This window comes from Engraulis encrasicolus, chromosome 2 (genome assembly GCF_034702125.1).
Source record: "Engraulis encrasicolus isolate BLACKSEA-1 chromosome 2, IST_EnEncr_1.0, whole genome shotgun sequence".
Classification (NCBI taxonomy): Eukaryota; Metazoa; Chordata; class Actinopteri; order Clupeiformes; family Engraulidae; genus Engraulis; species Engraulis encrasicolus.
Window position 1 is genome coordinate 25,454,129 of NC_085858.1, and position 19,099 is coordinate 25,473,227.

At 43.4% G+C, this 19,099-nt stretch overlaps 1 protein-coding gene across 1 annotated transcript; it reads right to left on the bottom strand.

The window, feature by feature from the left end:
• Positions 1-235: 235 nt before the first annotated feature.
• On the bottom strand, positions 236-9,864 carry 42sp43 (P43 5S RNA-binding protein). The gene is made up of 9 exons (XM_063214548.1): positions 9,631-9,864; positions 9,416-9,516; positions 9,234-9,330; positions 9,024-9,109; positions 8,854-8,921; positions 8,571-8,651; positions 6,669-6,898; positions 4,056-4,109; positions 236-1,205 (listed from the first exon to the last, which is right to left on the bottom strand). Exons 1-9 carry the CDS (start codon positions 9,763-9,765, stop codon positions 705-707), a joined length of 1,353 nt encoding a protein of 450 aa, XP_063070618.1. The 5' UTR covers positions 9,766-9,864; the 3' UTR covers positions 236-704.
• Between the last annotated feature and the right edge of the window lie 9,235 nt (positions 9,865-19,099).

Consider the following 19,099-nt stretch of genomic DNA (forward strand, 5'->3'; position numbering starts at 1 on the left):
GTAGAGATGTGGAGTATGCCTCCCTTGAAAGGCATGGACGTGTGAAAACACTTTTCCACGACCGCCTCTAAAAAGCTGTCAGCAGAAGCAAATTGTAGGGCTCATTTAGCTTGAGTGGAGCACCATGCTACACTGAAGCCCACAGTATTGCTCATTTAAATTTAAAAGATTATACTCTGAAAGACTCATGAAAACCACAGGAGTAAGAGGGGGAAAAAATGTCAAGATTCAAGAGTGCAGTGCCATTGGGGTCTTTTATTAGGCCAGTTCAATAGCAACTGAAACACAGTAGCAAGTTATATACAAGCAAATATCATTACTACAAAGGAACCTGGAAACAGGCACCCACAGACCTTTTGCATTAATTAACATAAATATTGACCTTCATACTGACCTAAAACTGAAAATGGTTACAAGTCTCACAAACACTTTAAAACAATTAAAACAAATCAAATATTTACAGTTGCACATGCATTTTCTATACAGACCCTTACTCTTTACAAACACATAAAACAAAATGAGGTGCAATCACACCTTTGTGTTTAAGACTTTAAACTGAGAAACAATGCCATACAACACATGAAATGAATGAAACAAAAGATGGAAAAAAACGACACCTCATTTCACCAAGCAATTGCCCACCACCACACTCAGGATGGCTGCAAACCCTTTACCAGATTGTGGTGAGCCCCACCACCAGGAGCTCAGGCCTTCTTGCCCCCAGCAACAGCAGCAGCAGCAGGGGCTGGTGCAGCTGGGGCAGGTTTGGCAGGGGCAGCTGGGGCTAGTTTAGCAGGAGCAGGTTTCGCTGGGGCAAGTTTAGCAGGGGCAGGTTTAGCTGGAGCAAGTTTAGCAGGGGCAGGTTTGATGGGGGTAGGTTTAACAAGGGCAGGTTTGGCAGGGGTAGCAGTGGTGGGGGCTGCGGGCTTGGTAGTGGGGGAGGCAGTGGGGATGGTAGGTGCGGCAGCCTTGGGCTTGAACGGAGGCTTGAGGCTGAAGAGGTTGCGCAGGTTGGTCTCCGACTCCACAAAGTGGGGCATCTTGCGCTCGTTGAAGAGGCCGGAGAGGTTAGCCTCCACTTTGGTGCGGCGGCTGAGGCGCATGCGCAGCGCAAACAGGGCCCGCAGGTCGTCCTCCACCAGCGTGTGGCGCTTCTGGCGGTCCAGACGGCGCTTCCACGTCTTCTTGGAGCGCTGGTGGCGGCCCTGGAGAGGAGAGGCGGGGTGGGGGAAAAGAAACAGGCATTCGTTTCAGAGCATGAAGTGGTTAACAGAATTACAGAGCATAAAAGAGAGTTAGCCCTAGTAGCTAGTTAACCCATTGATGCCTAAAGCACCTGCAAGAAACACCTGCTAAATGCACAAGCCCCGTTTGGAAAGATGCCCTCAGCCTATAAAAACAATATTTCAGCCTCCAAAGCACCTAAAAAGCTGACATGAGTTGCATTTATAGGTTCAAAGTTGCGTCCATTAAGCTTCAGGCGCCTAGGTCAATGTTGCGTATATGCAAGGGGACAAAGAAACTGGGATTAGTCACAGAGCATGAAAAGTGGTTAGCCCCATCAAATATGATCCCTAATGAGCCTAAAAAAGGTGAATACCCTTCATACCAACACAACTATAATAAATGGCCTGAACTAGTAACAGAAAAGGCTGTACTGTGCAGCATGTTTGGGAGAGGAAGGGTTAAGCAATGCAACACCACCTTGGTGACATCAGGATTATACAGGCGCACCATTGGATTTGTATAGTGACCATGGGTTCTATGAAAGGAAATCGAAAAAAAAAGTAATTATGATAATTTCACTACTTAACAGAATGAATATTCTAGTGTAGCCTGCAATCAGATGACTAGTTGAGGGGCTAAAGTGTCTCCATTAGGTTTTACTGTACCCTACAGTATTCCCTGTAGTATAAAGCATGTGAATAGGGCAGCGGTTCCCAGCCAGGGGTACTTGGGCACACTTCAGGGGGTTCATGGAAAAAGTAAAAAACAAAAAAAATGCATGGAGCAATCACATTAGGAGGAAGAGCTGTAAGAAATGACTGAAGTGGTACTCGTGGTTTGAAAAGGCTAAGGAGGTACGCAAGACAACGAAAGTTTGCAAACACTGGAATAGGGGAGTGCAATCCATCAGAGGGAGCTGCCTAGTGCTTAGTCATCCCAAACACACCAAGAAGTGAGGCCTGCCGATCACCAAGCGACCAATTTGGAAGGTCCGGCATTAACATTCATATCCATCTGTTTGCAGTTTGGAGGGAATTTATTATGGGCGGCAGCGACTCACTCCCGGCCACACTTTGCAATGTTCAGAACACTTCTGCAACTAGCTTTAGTGTGCCAGTTATCGTCAGAGTTACCATGATTGGCCACGTCTGTTGCTTAAGCGGCAGTCTCAGTCCAGGCAAAGTAGCGTTTGCCATCAGACTAGTTGTAGAGGTTTTCAGCTCAGATTTCTTTGAGGTGTGCAGCACGTCACAAAACCACCAAATAAATCCTAGCGGGGGAAGTTTGGTATATTAATCATGTTATATCGGCCCATTGTGTTGGCAGATTGTATTTAACATGTGTTCCAAGTAACTACAAATTAGGACTGCTTGTGCTCCTCATATGTTCTGGACACCACACAGAAATGAAAAAATACGCTGAAAAATCAAGTCCATTCCTAGCCTCAAAACTAAGTGAGCTTACTTTGTCTGGACGAACAGGGAAGGAGACGTTGCCCACAGCCTTGCATGATGGGAGCAGATTTCACTTGCCTTTCACAGGGATAACTTTTCACTGGGGAACACACCACTTTAACAGGAATGCCCAATAATGGGAACTGCGCCAAAAATATGCCTGCTTGCATCACAAGATTTTTGGAGAACGCAACTGAAAGGGGAGAGGAAAACAAAACCTAACGACCAATGTGGACTTCAAACTCGTGCAATTATTCTGTCATCATGCTTTTCAAGTGCAAATGCCCATTGCATAACTAGGGGCTGAGATACCATCAACATGGCTGGCCCTGAGCCAGAAGTCATGCAATTTTGTTTCAGAAGTCACTGCCATAGAAGGAACTATACAACTGCTCAGAAAAAGCAAGGGCAGTAAATATCGTTTTATTAACGTTAGATAAAATCAAGAACACTGTTACGACGACCCCTCAAGATAATGGTGCACAGGGACATTTTGAGCAATGTCTTGAGCAATGACAATTTTATTTGGACTATTTCACAAAGGTTGTCTACTGCTCATCTAAGTTCTTAGACAGGTGCTCATGAGAATCGTTCTGTAAAGTTCAGGAGCCAATCATGTTACCGCAGCAACATTGCCAAAAAAGTTGCTGTATATATAATCCCCTTTAGGCTTTTCAACACTGCACCCTGGCTCAGTATCCCTCCTGTGGCCACCTCAAGCAGCTGAGGGGCACAGAGTTGCGGGAGCGTCACATTAACTGGCGTTAAATGAAAATACTACTTCAGAGCGTCTGAGTGCCGGCCTCGGAGATTGGGGTCTGTTGCTTCGCATGCCAATCAGTAGTATAATATACCAAGGATGGTGAAGGGTTTATTTCACTTCCACCTGAGCCTCAAAGCCATTTTTATTGAAGAACAGATCAACAGAGTTCCAAATCTCAAGTGAAGCAGCTGTCTTTTCTGAAGGAAGAGTCCTGTAGCCACGATTTTGTTACAGAAAAAAACTCCTTGACCTCAACTGTTTCTCATCGTGAACAAACTGAAAGGCATGCATAAGTAAACCATGACACTGCACTGCCCAACAAAGCAAAAAATGAAGTAACTTCATTACTTCATTCAGTAGCTCCAAACTGAGTACAATAACTTTAAAATGATCCAGTTGTCCAGCCCAAGTAGTTTTAGGTAGATTATTCACATGGAAGTTGTTACATAACCACATTCTTTTGCAGATCAATAATTCTCTAATTTAGCATGAGTTATGATTTTCATTACAAGTATACGAGGTCAGTGTAGTACTGACAACAGGGCAACTTCTGCACAATTACAAAAACAGCAGTGGAAGTGTTCAGACTCAGTATATACTGTACAGCTTACCTTCAGTCTGTCAGCCTCTGGGTCATGGCGGAACAAATGTCGGGTGAGAGATTCCTGTGAGAAGAGGAGACGTTTAAAAAAAGACAGGTAAGCAGCTGTGAATGGGTCATCTATCAAACAAGCCCCATCGTGTTTGGGATTGCACAGAAAATCATCAAATCTGCACAAACTTCTGCACATGCAAACTGAAATTGCAAAGGACTCTGGTTAGATACTCTGTACAATTTGCAATTTGTTCACACCTCGGCTGGCAGGTGATTCAATTTAACTAATGTTTCAGTCTTAGACCATCAGGTACATTTTCAGTGGTTGGGAGTCCGTTTTTCTTCTGAAACCCCAAACTGACAGAGACCTAAAAAGAAATCAGCTGGCACATCAGGGGGAAATTAATTTGTCCACAGGCTTTGCCACAGTAGGGAAGAACATCTCACAGCCTCAGACCAACTCCCCCAAAAAGGGCCAATATTTTAAACAGTCACTCAATATTCACGAAACAAAACAAAAAAAACATTCAGAAATTGAATTAACTCTTGCCCATTTCACACCACATCAGCAGCACTATACACAACAGCGAGGCAATGAAAATTCATGAGCCTTGAGATGGCTTTGACAGGCTAAAGGCAGCAGCAGCAGCAGCTTTGCCCGTGTAAACACTCAGCAAGAGCCCTCAGTATTAAGGAACAAAATAAATTAAAAGCCATCAAAGGCCAGAGGGGAGCCGTGGATGAAGGCAATGAAGATCCACAGCCTTGCCTTGCCTCTTCCATTACCATGTCCAGGCAGGGCCGCTGAAATCTTGGGCCGGACCAGGGACATAGTCTTCTGAAAGGCCCCCCACTCAATACATATAATGGGGACCCAATTGGGCCCCCACCCCCCTATCCGGGCAAGGGATATCTGACCGCTTTGTCCCCTGTCTGCATCCCTCCTATTTGCAGAGGCACCCTACACACAGTCCAGATACTGCAGTGGCATTTGGCAGATACACGAAGTCAATTAAGAAAGTTCAAACTGGAAGTCACTTTTTTTCCTGGATAAATGAGATTGTTACAGCAATGGGGGGGGGGGGCAGGCAGGGGAAAAAATGAGATATGCTACACTAGCATGGCACTCTGCCTCCCTTGCAAACCCCCAACAACAACAAAGCAGCACTAACAAACTACATCAACCACAACAAGCGGCATTCAAATTGCACAACTGTAGACCCACTCTCCAATAAACCATTAGCTTTCTTCCCCTGGGGCATTGTAGAAAAACAGTGGGCACTGTCACATTTGAAATTCACCCTTTTTATACAGCGGGGAAAAGGCAGGCCCTACTTACCATAAAGGCCATTCAGATTGTCAGCAGGGGGAATGTAATGGCTATTTGACCAGCATTGAAAATAACATCAGTCTGCTGGCAGCATGGATCTGGATGTCAGGTGTGAGCGTCAGAGATGCCCCAGGATAGGTTTTGATAGCCAGTCATTATTCTAACCAGCATGGCAAAAATGTCACCTGATCTGAATGAACACTGGGTTTCATGGACAGGACAGAAAATGGGCTTATTTAAAAAATAAAAAAAAAACTGTCAGAATTAAATGCTAAATGTTTTGTCAAGTTCCGATTTTTATTCCTTATCCATTTTCACCACCTTAAAAATTGGCCAAAGTGACCCTGGGGCCCAATAACAGATCCAGTATCCACCCTTTACAAAAGCCAGATATTGTGCAGTCTAAACACAGACCCATCCCATGTCAAAGGGAGGACTTCAGTCATTTCCAGTGACCGTACAACACTAGGTTTTTAAAGGCCTTTTTAGAATTAGCACATGCCACAAGTCTTCTGATGCTACTCAACTGACGCTACTGTCAATCTGAATGAGGGCCAAAGATCGAGTGAAGAATGGCATCACATCAGCCTCTCCCTTCTTACCCACATTGTAAAGACACGGCAGTACCCATTCAAGACCACACCCATCCACATGCTAAAGAGATGTTAGTGGCAGTACCCATTCACACCAAGTACCCACCCGCATGGCAGAAATTTTAGTACCCACCCACATGATCGAGATGTTATCAACCCATATGCTAAAGAGACGGCAGTACCCATTCACACCAAGTACCACCCGTGTGATGAAGACCTTATTTGTACCAACCCATATGCTTAAGAGACAGCAGTACCCAGAACCATGGAGGTCACAACTCTGGGGTGCATTTCTCAAAAGCGTAGTTGTTAGCCGTTAGCAAGTTGGGCAACTGCCAATGGGAAATTGCATTGCAACCAACAAAGTATCTACCGTAGTTAGCAACTAGGCTTTCAAGAAGTGAAGGGTTTATTTGCAAAACGGTGTATCTCCATTTTTTGACTTTTGCAGTTATTATTGAAAATGGCTGTTCAGAGGGCCTATCACCGATCTGTGAATTCTTACCATTCAATTATTTTGAGAACATACTTTGACCTATATTAAATACATTTTGCAATGCAATGGAATACCCAATACAAAAATGCCCATTTCCCAACATTCTACAAAATGGAGACACATCGTTTTGCAAATAAACCCTTCAAATGCACCCCTGAATGAATTCCATGGCTCTGGCAGTGCCCATTCACTCACAACCCAAGTACTGACCCGCATGGCGAAGACCTTGTCGCAGTCTCCGTGGGGGCAGGTGTAGCGCAGCAGCTTGAGGTGCTCCTTGTTGATGTGGTGCTGCAGGTTGAAGGTGGTGGAGAAGTAGGCCTGGCAGCTCTTGAGCGGGCACAGCAGCACCGGCTTCTTCAAGGTGTGGGTGCGCTTGTGGCGCCGCAGCGACTCGCGCTTCCTGAACTCCTTCTTGCACTTCTGGCACGTGAACACCGCTGAGGAGGGGGTGGGGTGGGTGGGGGGGGGGGGAATCGAGGATAAGAGAAAAGAAGAGAAGAGGGGGGGGGGGGGTCGAGGACAAGGGAGAAGAGAAGGGGGGGCGAAGACAAGGGAGAAGAGAAGAGAAGAGGGGGGGGGGGGAGAGGAGAAGGGAGAAGAGAAGAGAAGGGGGGGGGGGGGGGAGAGATGGGAGCAGAGCAGAGTTCGTTACTTGAACCCAATAGTAGTTAGACACAGTAGAGGTGCAAGACAAACTCCCTCCTGCCTTTTCATGCCGTTTGGTTTGTGGCCTCTCTTGCCTCAGTGGAGAAAACCGCATCTGCAGTCAACCTAGGCCGAGAAACTTTGAGGGGCTTTACCCCCCCCCCCCCCCCCCAACTCAATATCCCGATTGAAAATATTTCGATTGATCATCTTTGACCAAGCTTTGTCATAAGGCCACTAGCAACAGGAAATGGAGATGGGAGTTTGACTTAAAGGAAAAGTTAGGAAATAGTTTTGGGAGGCAATGAAGAAAAGAGCAGCCCAGCAGCACTGGGTTCTCAGGGCGTGGATGGTGCCACACAGACTTGTGCTTCTTGCACTTCAGGCACTTGAACACAGCTGAGGATCAAGGACATTGGCAATGAGGGGGCATATAGTAGAGTTTATAAGACACTTTAATGACACTAAAGGGGGACACCACGAAAAAGAAAGGCAATGAAAAGAAGCAGACATAAAAGTTCAGTTCAGTCAGCAATGCTTAAGAGCAGCAGTATGCAGAAAGGTGAACTGAAAGGCAGTACTAAAAATCACAATTGAAGGAGTTCTGCTACCCTTGCAGATGGAAAGCTCAACCACTGTAGACGCAAATATAAAAGACAGGATTGACAGCAAAGGAGTCTGCCCTTGAGGGACAACCCCCCCCCAAAAAAAGTAATTTACCCAAAACTAAACCCTTTGTGTTAACAACTGACACGAATGAGGCGTGAGTGAGTATCTTCAAAACCTGGTGGATCTACTTTCAGTGATCGCATTGTACAGGGCGGAACGGCACATCAATACTTTAATTACTGATAACGCACTTCAGCAACTTCAACTTCAGTGGCCTTAATCCAGCAGCTCTATGCCTTCAGCACAACACAAGACAGAAACAACGCAGCCAGTTAATTACCCTTGTGTGCGAGAGAACAAGAGTGCGCATATACACACACACACAAGCACACAAACATGGGACCCAGGGGACAGCTCCAGACAGGACATTACTCATGTGTGGGAGTAATGTGCCACTTCAAGTTCCAAATCCAGAAATAGTGCATGGTGGGTTGGAGCCGGTGGTAGCAACGGGGTGGGAAGGGGGGCAGAATTATGCAATCCAAAAGAGGGAGGGGGGGGGGGGGGAGAGAGGGGCTAGCGTGGAGGAAAAAGAGCGAGATGAAGAGGCTGAAGAAAAGCTTGCCCTGCGAAAATAAGGTGGCCCAGATTCTTCAGAAGTATTGGAATATTTTGCACTTCCGAGACCACGTCACACCACTGGCCTCAGCTGGAGAGTACACATTACTTAAGTCCTTCACCTGGATAAAGTTGAGTGAGTGGGCAAAGACTTGCCAAACCATGGCCCAAAAGTAGGCTACATATTTCACAAAAATTCTGTAGCCTACATAAACTATGCAGTTGTGTAGTTTTTACCTTTATGGGTGGTCATGTGTTTCACCATTTTGGTCCACGTCTTTTGTACCACTTCACAGCCCTCCTTAGAGCAAGTGTACCCTGGAGGAAAACAATGGATGCATGCATGTTTAGTTTATAGTTTAGTTCAACAGGGACCATGCACAATACACATTGATTACAGAAGTAAAAAGATGGCTTGTGCCAGATTATAGCTATATAGCTAATTTCCATCTGCATTACATGAGCTACCTATATAATGATACACAACCCTTGCCAACAATGGACAACCAAACCCACACACCTGCATGAGTCTTTTCATGTGCTTTTCGGGCTGTATGGGTGTCGAACTTCATCAAACACTTCGAACACCTGCAAGAGAATGAGTTCTTATACAAAGCCTTTTCCTTATTTAAAGTTTGTTAGAGGTCCCAAGACGGGTTTAGATACGGTAAGAAATGAATATGTGCATACTTGAATGCAGACACTCCATGAGAATTCATATGGAGTTTGAGGACGCGCCGTTTTCTGAAAACCTCGGCGCATCCTGTGGCGACGCACTTGAGACAGAACCAAAAGATGATGTGAATGAAGTGAATTCTATCTACCGACAACAACGCCATATCAATAAACAGGGGATGTCAACAAATAAAGTAAAACACTCATGCCACCTCGTGGATCTACCTTGAAGTGCTTATCCTTCTGGCTATGGCAGAAACGGAGATGCCTCTTCAGTTTGTCCGAGAAAAGAAACGCCTTCCCACATGCGGTAATATGGCACCTGTTGACAAATTTGAACCGTATTCGAAATAGTCCAATTGTGCACATTTTAAACAGGGAGAACGGCACACTAATCATTGACTCACTTGAACTTTTTAACACCGGAGTGTTGAACAGTGTGTCGCTTTAGATGAGAGATGCGCGAGAAGCTCTTCTCGCAACCTGCCACCTTACATTTGGCTGGCCGCTGAAACAGACATCGGATGAATGAATTAGAACAGTAACTTTTTTCAGTAATGTAGCCTACTATGTATAGCTTTAGTTCCCATTTCCTGATTTCAAAAGACAGACAAAATCATACTGCGCCTGTGTGTGTAGTTTGGTGGTCCTTCAACCGCCACTGGCGCGAGAAAGTTGCCCCACAGTCCGCGTGCATGCAGTTGAAAAGCTGCACACGTGGGACGGGCTCGAGCTGGGTTCCATGAACTCCATTCATCCTCAAGCCGAATAATATTGAACACTGAAAACTACTGAAAATGATCCGTGAACTGTGTCTACTATTTTCAAACGGACCTATTACATTCGCTTCGACGCAGTAGGCAACAGCGGCCTTGAGAAGCCACTTTTAAAGTGTACGGATGACCTTAACTGGTTTGCACCTGTGTGGGAGGGCTTGAGTATGAGACTAATTGGATAATTGGAGTTATCAGACGAGGTGGTAGCTCGCACTTGAGAAGGTGAGTGAATATAGTTGGATAAACTTTAGCGTTTTGAAGTAACCTGATATTTAGCTTCATATTGCGCATGTATAGCATCCTGTCAAATAGGCTATGCTGGCCATATTCTTTTTTTTTTTTCTTATCATAGTGTACATGTTGGGGCCTAGGCTAATGTTATTTCCGTCTTTATCTGGCTTCTTTTTTGTCATCTTGGGTTTGATACTGCTCAGTACAGTCTACATTTGGCCAGGGTGAGGTCTGCTGCTCCCCTTATGTAGGCCTAGGCCTAATGACCCCTTTTAAAGGTTACTTACTTTAATACTTTATTACACCAATTTCATCTGACATGATTACTGTTACTTCATAAACTTCTCAGCTGTCAAGCAAGTAAGCAACCAACAGCAGTATTCCGAACCAGGGGATTCTAATTAGCAGGAAATTTATCAGCCAGGTGGACTTGCTAATTGGCACAGTCGACTCACCTGTTTGTGAACAGGCAGAAGGGCACAGGCCTTCTGGGTTGTTATCAACACATCTGGCAATTTATTTTTATGAATGACTTCAACCATATATTTTCACATTCAGTGAGAGGCTGCAGTTACATGGGACATTTAATTTCGAATTAACTCAGTTTAATTCCGAATAAAACTTAATTCCGCTTTGAAAACATCATGAAGCCTAAATGCTTCACAATTCAGAATTAAATGAAAGTGCAATGTAAACGCAATGGAACTATTTAATTCCGAATTAATAATTAATTAATCTGAGTTAATTCAGAATATTATTATTTGGATTATTTAGAGCATTTATTTGCAGAGTTACAAATGGTCAAAATAACACAAAAGGTGCAATGTTTTCAGACCTTTAAAATGCAAAGAAAACAAGATGGCATTCACTTTAAAACAACATAACAGTGATGTTTTAACTTCGAAAGAGTTCAGAAATCAATATTTGTCAGAATAACCCTGGATTGTAATTACAGCTTTCATTTCATTTAATTTCATGCACCAGTCTTTCACATTGTTTTTGGATGGCTTAATTCCACTCCTGGTGCAAAGATTCAAGTTGCTGAAATTTGTTCAATTAGCTAGGGAGATAGGTGACCTGATACTTAAGTTTGTGATACAAGCGCCAGAATCGGTAAGCTTACAGATACTCCTTAGACATTACTATTTTCAAAAAGTACGCGGGCCACTTCAAATTCAAGATGGTTGCCCATTTTCCAATATGGCCCCCATACAGATATAAATTGGCAACGGAAACAATTTGTGATACAAACACCAAACTTGGCACGGATACTCCTTAGATGTACCTCTTTTGATAAAGCATGCAGGTGACTTTTCCAAGATGATTCATTTTCCAAGATGGCCACCGTTCAGATGTGTCATAGGAAAATAAAACAGTTGTTCAAATAATGATACAAGCACCATAATTGGTACAAATACTCCTTAGACTTAACTAATTTGAAAAAGCATGCCTGTCACTTGAAATTCAAGATGGCCGCCCATTTTCCAAGATGGCTGCCAGAAAGTCCTGTGGGAATACTGCAGGAGATACTAGAGCAATTGTTCAAATAGTGATGTGAGCACCAAACGTGTTACAAATACTCTTCAGACATAACTCTGTTGTTAAGGTGTATGGACCATTTGAAATTCAAGATGCCCACCCATTCACCTACTGCAGAAGTTCCATAACTGAAAAACTTTTACATTGTGATAGAAGCACCAAACTCGGCACAAATACTCCTTAGACATTATCCTTTTTGAAAAAAAAGCCTAATTTAAACATGTATTATCCAATATGGCTACCATTGCTTCTTATTAATGGAGACATTTTCATAATCTCTGATTTGAGGACATTTGAGAGATTACCATAATCCCTTTGATGAATTTAGATTATCTTGTTGTCTAAAAGTATAGGAATTTTAAAATGTCCCAATACTCACACTGGCAGCTATAGCCATCTGCAGGTCAGAAGATCAGATCATACCTTTCATGGTATTATGAATGCCATCCATATTTTGTTAACTGTTGGGAAATGTGCAATGAGTGGAAGGGCTGTCCAGAAAATTGTGGCGGCCATGTTGGAAAATGAGCAGCCATCTTGTATTTCAATTGACTGACATCTTTTTGTCATGTCATGGAGTATTTGTACCAAGTTTGATGCTTGTATCACTATTTTATCAAATGTTTCAGTCACCTTACACATATGTATGGTGGCCACCTAGGAAACTGGGCGGCCATCTTGGATTTCAAGTGGCCTGCATGCCTTTTCAACAGATGTGTGTCTAAGGACTAAGCTTATCTATGACGATTTAGGTGCTTGTATGACCATTTGAACAGTTGTTTCATTTGCAAATTCATATCTATATGGCGGCCATCTTGGAAAATGGGCAGCCATCTTGAATTTGAAGTGGCCCGCGTACTTTTTGAAAATAGTAATGTCTAAGGAGTATCTGTAATCTTACCGATTCTGGCGCTTGTATCACAAACTTAAGTATCGGGTCTTAAAAAGGGTCTAAGCCTCCTAGCTAAATGGCTTGTGACCACCCCTCTTCTTTTTTCAGAGGTTTTCCATGGGACACTGGCTATGACAGAGTCTTGATAGGGTGGTCCTCCATCCATACACTAATTAACCAAGCTGCACGGCTTGGAGCGTAAGATAATCCTCAGAGTTGGGGGACATTGGCTACATTTACATGATGATTTTAATCCCAAATTATTAATTCTGAATTAAATAGTTCGGAATTTAAGATTTTTTACGTTGTGTTTACAACATACTTCCACTTAATTCTGAGTAAACTTAATTCCGGTTTGGCAAGCTTAAGTGTTTACATGATGTTTTTAAAGCGGAATTATGCTATATTCAGAATTAAAGTGAGTTAATTCTGAATTAAAATCGTTATGTAAATGTAGGGACTGTTAGTAGAGGAAAGCAAGTTTACATCCAAGATAGAGATGCACAGGATCCAAGATCCGGTTCCGGATCCGGCAGGATAATAGGGTCATTCCATGTCAATTCACACGCCTTCCCCACATGACCCTCTCCGACTTACCCGATATCTCACATACAGGTACCCTTGGAATACAAAGTATTAGCACCCTAAGTCCAACGGTTGCGGAGATGAAGCCCTCCAAAGTTGGGGTGCCATGCCCACTTTTCAAGCCTGTGAATTGCATTCAAAATTTACAAGCAGATTTTGACACCTCTGGTTTTAGTTTGAAGGAAGATACAGGCCTAAAAATCACCTTGGCCCCTCAATATGACCCTGTCTACCAGATGATGTACTTACAAATAGCATGCCTTGATTATTTTTGGCTATTTTAAGCCTTAAAAACTGAATTTGTGAAAAGCGTGATGAAGAGTCTTGCCATTTTGGGGTTCCAGATCTTGGAAACTATGTATGCTTTGGGAGTTATAATTGATTTTCCATCATATTCGTGAACTGTGCAGTGTATTCCAAAAAAAGTAGGGCGCTCAGACTTTTAATGATGGAATAGGAGGGACTCAAAAACACCTTTTGGGCAAAATTATCTTACGGTACCCTCTACTTCAGGCCTCAAATTAACCATGTGGGCACTTGATGACTGGAACGCCCTTTTAACCCCATGTACAGTAGCACTGTATCAAACATTCAAGCTTGGAAAAACTTTGTTTTTCAAAGTTCTTCATATTAATCTTGGCCTTGAAATTATATGTATTTGTCTATGTCTTATCACAGTGTCTGTTTTCTCTGCTGCCATCTGCTGGTCAAAAAACGCAACAACAGTGTAATGTAAGAAAACAAAAGGGGCTGGAAAATCTTGCCCATAAGTTACCAATAAAGTAGCCTAGAAGCCTAGACGTCCCTAGGGGTTAAGCTCGCTAGGCTACCAATAAATCACTTTAATTCTACAGTATATTGCTATGTATTAATTATGATTTTTAACGAGCATTATGCAGAATGCTCAATCATGATTACATTTCTACCAGGACACCCCCACCCCCATGTGTGGTAGAAATGTAGTGCAGGGTGAGGCCATCTTGGCACTGGCATCGTGACTGAGCATTAAGCAGTCACACTTAAGAAGTTATTTAAACTATATTCATCATGCTTGTTAAAATCATAATTAGTTTAAAGCAATATACGGTATAATAATTACAGTGCTTTATTGCTAAATTATGGGCAAGATTTTCCAACCCCTGTTGTTTTCTTACATTACCCTGTTGTTACTTTTTTAGACCAGCAGATGGCAGCAGACAAAATAGACACTGTGATGAGATATAGAGAAAAGCATATACTTTGAAGGCCAAGATTAATATGAAGAACTTTGAAAAACAAAGTTTTTTCAAGCTTGAATGTTTGATACAGTGCTACTGTACATGGGGTTAAAAGGGCGTTCCAGTTATCAAGTGCCCACATGGTTAATTTGAGGCCTGAAGTAGAGGGTACCGTAAGGTCATTTTGTCCCAAAGCTGTTTTCGAGTCCCTCCTATTTTATCTTTTAAAGTCTGAGCACCCTACATTTTCTGGAATACACTGTACAGTTCCCAAATATGATGGAAAATCAATTATGACTCCCAAAGCATACACAGTTTCCAAGATCTGGAACCCCAAAATGGCAAGACTCTTCAACACGCTTTTCACAAATTCAGTTTTTAAGGCTTAATATAGCCAAAAATAATCAAGGCATGCTATTTGTAAGTACATCATCTGGTAGACAGGGTCATATTGAGGGGCCATGGTGATTTTTAGGCCCGTATCTTCCTTCAAACTAAAACCAGAGGTGTCAAAATCTGCTTGTAAATTTTGTATGCAATTCACAGGCTTGAAAAGTGGGCATGGCACCCCAACTTTGGAGGGCTTCATCTCCGCAACTGTTGGACTCAGGGTGCTAATACTTGGTATTCTTTCAATTGACATCAAAAGGTACCTGTATGTGAGATATCGGGTAAATCGGAGAGAGTCACCTGGGGAGATTCTAGGGAATCATGTGAATTGACATGGAATGACCCAATAGGGTTTTTCACAGGATCCGGATCCGTCAGGATCTTAATCAGTGGATCCGGTATCCGTTACCTAAAAATCAGGATCCGGTGCATCTCTAGCCTAGGTTTTTCAGTCAGTCTTTCACAACCCCAATTGCTGCATGGAGTGAAAGAACTTTGGAAGCGGACAGTGTGGCAGTAAGCCAATGAGAAAATTGTTTGAGCCAACGTAATAAAAAGGGCCCACGTTTGTGAGTAGGCTATGTGTTTCAACCCTTTCGTAGGATCCGGTATCCGGTTCCGGATCAGGCAGGATCTTAAGCAGTGGATCCGGTATCCGGCAGGATCTTAAAAATCAGGATCCGGTGCATCTCTAATCCAAGATAACTCTATGTGTCCTAGTAGAATGTCACCCTACTGGAAAAGGCATTCAATTAATATAAGTTTGTTAAATTGACTTCAAAACACCTGATGCATCAGCCAGTGCCAACAGCCAGAGTGTTCACAGGTGCCTTCACGTGAAACCATGTCAGCATTCTGTTTCATTTCATGCAGTGCTTGTAGTGTACCTTCCTGTACACAAGAGGTCAGCATCTACCTGGCAGAGACTCTGAGCCCAACCATGGTATGTTGTGACAGTCTTTCCCAAACTTTACTATGACAAGGCCCCCCCATACACAGGTATATTCCAGCCAAGGCCCCCCCATTACACGGGTCGTGTCACACAATGTTTGCTGTGCACCAGAGCATGGCAACCCGACCGAAGCCCGACGGGCCTGGTCGGAACCCGACGGGCCGGGCCGGGCTCGGACAAAAAAAATAGAATATCTGTCGGACTCGGGTCGGACTCGGGCTTGAAGCAAACAGACATTGTGAAAATTGTAAGCAACCAGAGGAAACGTTTCAGTTCATGCAAACGGCAGTTTTGTGATTAAAAAATAAATAATTGAATATGCATAAATGAAAATGTTGGTAGGCTACTCGTGCGAGTGATTATTATTATTGGCTGTATGCGCGCGCCAGTTACCAGTGGCGACATGGACGCTCACTCCCAGTCAGCCGAGTAGGGATGCCTAGTCAACTTGTTTTCTTAATAAGCGCCAAATCAACAGTTGTCAGCGGACGCGTGGTCTTTTGTTGTAGGCATAGTGTAGCCTAGGCCATGTTTTAGCATGCCGAGGCTGTCTTGAATGTTGAACATAAAATGACGAAGTTTGTCACTGCATTGTTCGCCAAGGATTACATTTCCAGCATGTGCTAGCAAGGAGCATAATATGGATAACTAAGAAGATGCACAAGCTACGTGGAGTAAGGTAGGAGAGGTTTCCTGTTACTAATTTGTCCGCTGTGACATATCATGTCCTTCACGTAGGTTCGTTTTTGTCACTTTTACAGTACAGTTGTAACTATGCGCGTGCAACCTTTCCTGATTTTATATTGACCGCATGGACATCAGGGGAAATGACATTCTCTTGGGGGCCGAACAGGTTCTTCTGGGTTAAATTATAGCCCATCCTTCTTAACGACAAGGAGCAGCAGCTTCACAGGGCTCGCGGGGATTTATTTGCATTAACAGTAACGTAACAAATGCTTCGATAGCGTGCTGACTGCATCCAAAACGTATTCCCTAGTTTTCGCCTTTCTTATCCTCTCACGCCCCTCCCATGCATTTGGCACCCAACATCTCTGGTTAGTCTAACCGAAAGAAACATAAGGTGCGCTGTCACATGTGTGTGTGTGTGTGCGCGTGCGTGTGTGTGTGTGTGTGTGTGTGTGTTTATACTTACTATGCGTGCGTAACTAAATTAGGCTACTGCAAATTGCCTCATCCTAACGTCTTTGCCTATCTTGGCTATTTATCACGTGCTATTTTGAGTATGGAGAAGCCCACATAGAAAATCTTGCTTGCGCACAGGTTCTGTTGTTATTACAGTGGTCTCGGGCTTCGGACGGGTTCGGACACAAACATTTTAAATAGTCTCGGGCTCGGGTCGGGGTCGATCACTTTTCTGTCGGCTGAGGGCCGGGCTCGGACAGAAAAATACGGCCCGAGCCACACTCTACTGTGCACCCCCTTTCACAACCACAGTATGTAAGTCAGTGCCTGACTGGAAAATATATAAAAAATAATGATAACTTAGTGTATTTTATAGAGATGCAATAGATTGTTATGCAATTCTTAACTAATGGTAACATTGTTTAGTTTATTTTTGGTTTATTTTAATGTACATAAGTTTATTTATTCAAGTTTATTCAATTATTTCAATTTACCGGTATGTTATTTATTTGTTTTTGCTATACATTTCCTGCCAACCTGCCGTGCCAACATACCCTCTGGGGGTCCCCGGCGCTCACTTTGAAAAATACTATGATATGGCATGGTATTCTATGGTTTCAGGAACCTGTGTTCCACACGTCAACGGCATGCAGTGTTTCCACTGTCCATAGTACCCGAGCTTGTGCTGTGGAAACTGTTCCAACTGCAGCAAACGCCTCATTAGGTTAAAGGTGAATTCTTAGCAGAACTGACTATATGAGGAGAGAAGATCTGCAATGAGCAATACATGCATGTACAGTATTTGAAGACTATTATTGATCTGTACTGTACTGCATGTCTTTTGGAGCTTGAGCGACGCTTTGTTCCCCTGAGGAGTTTCATAGGAGTTTCTGTCTGATGTTCCCTCAACCTCAACAAACTGATTAAAGGGACACTGTGTGAGATATTCAGTTGTTTATTTCCAGAATTCATGCTACCCATTCACTAATGTTACCTTTTTCATGAATATTTACCACCACCATGAAATTCTAAATATTCATTATGACTGGAAAAATTGCACTTTTCATACATGAAAGGGGGGATCTTCTCCATGGTCCGCCATTTTGAATTTCCAGAAACAGCCATTTTTAGCTGCAAAAATGACTGTACTTGGGCCATACTAGAAAATATTAGTGTATTACTTAGTAAACTATCATGAAAAGGTCAAATTTGGCAATAGGCGACACAGTTTCAATGAGCAGCATAGTTGCAGTACCTTTTTTGACCATTTCCTGCACAGTGTCCCTTTAAGAGCATTAGTGAGGAACTCAAACCCTGGCTCTCTGGGGTACAAAACTGGAGCTCTGCCTGCTACACCAAAGAGCCCAAAGAGGCAGGGAAAATGCAATTTCCCTTCTTTTTACAAATGGTGTCAGAAGTGGGATGACACTGGATCTGAATTGCACCCAGCTGCCTTAACCCACTAAGACACAGCATTATAAACTTTCCGTTACTTGAATGGCAATGACCAAGTCATAGTGCAATACTAAAGGCCTTGTGTTATGTCATAGTAGTAGTAGTATGGTAGTTAACTTTTCAATGTCTATTACAGCGTTCCACTGGTGGAACGGCGTGCATTATGGGGCCCAGGACGGATAACCCTGGAGCGAAGAGTCCCAGCATGCATTGTGGGGCATCCTGGAAGGGAGAAGAATGACGGGAGGTACATGAGAGTGTGAAACGTACAGATCTGCTTTCTAAATGGGGGAGGCAGTATGATGGAGTCACACTAACAACCCTGTGTAGAAAACCTTAGGGGCAACTCCACTTCACTCCCCGTCACAGCTCTTTAAAGGGACACTGTGTGAGATTTATAGTTGTTTATTTCCAGAATTCATGCTGCCCATTCACTAATGTTATCTTTTTCATGAATACTTACCACCACCATCAAATTCTAAGTGTTCATCATGACTGGAAAAATTGCACTTTTCATACATGAAAAGGGGGATCTTCTCCATGGTGCGCCATTTTGAATTTCCAAAAATAGCTATTTTTAGCTATTTTAGAGAGACGGGGTGGGATCAGGAAATGACCCCAGCCGGACTCGAACTGGAGTTCCCGTGGGTATGCAAGCCCAAATGTGGGGGGCTTAGCGCGCTGCGCCACAGCGCCCCCCGACACCAGTCATACTTTTGAATGGTCGTGCAACACTCTCTCAATTCCCCCTGAGACAGGAGAAATCCGTACTCACTTCTCAACACTTCCTCCTACAATGATGTAAAAATCATCATTTTGCATCATTGTAGGAGGCAGTGTAAGAGAGGTGGATTTCTGTTGAGACTACAAGCCTTTTTCCCACCCTTTCAACCCCGCCCATAGGGGGTTGG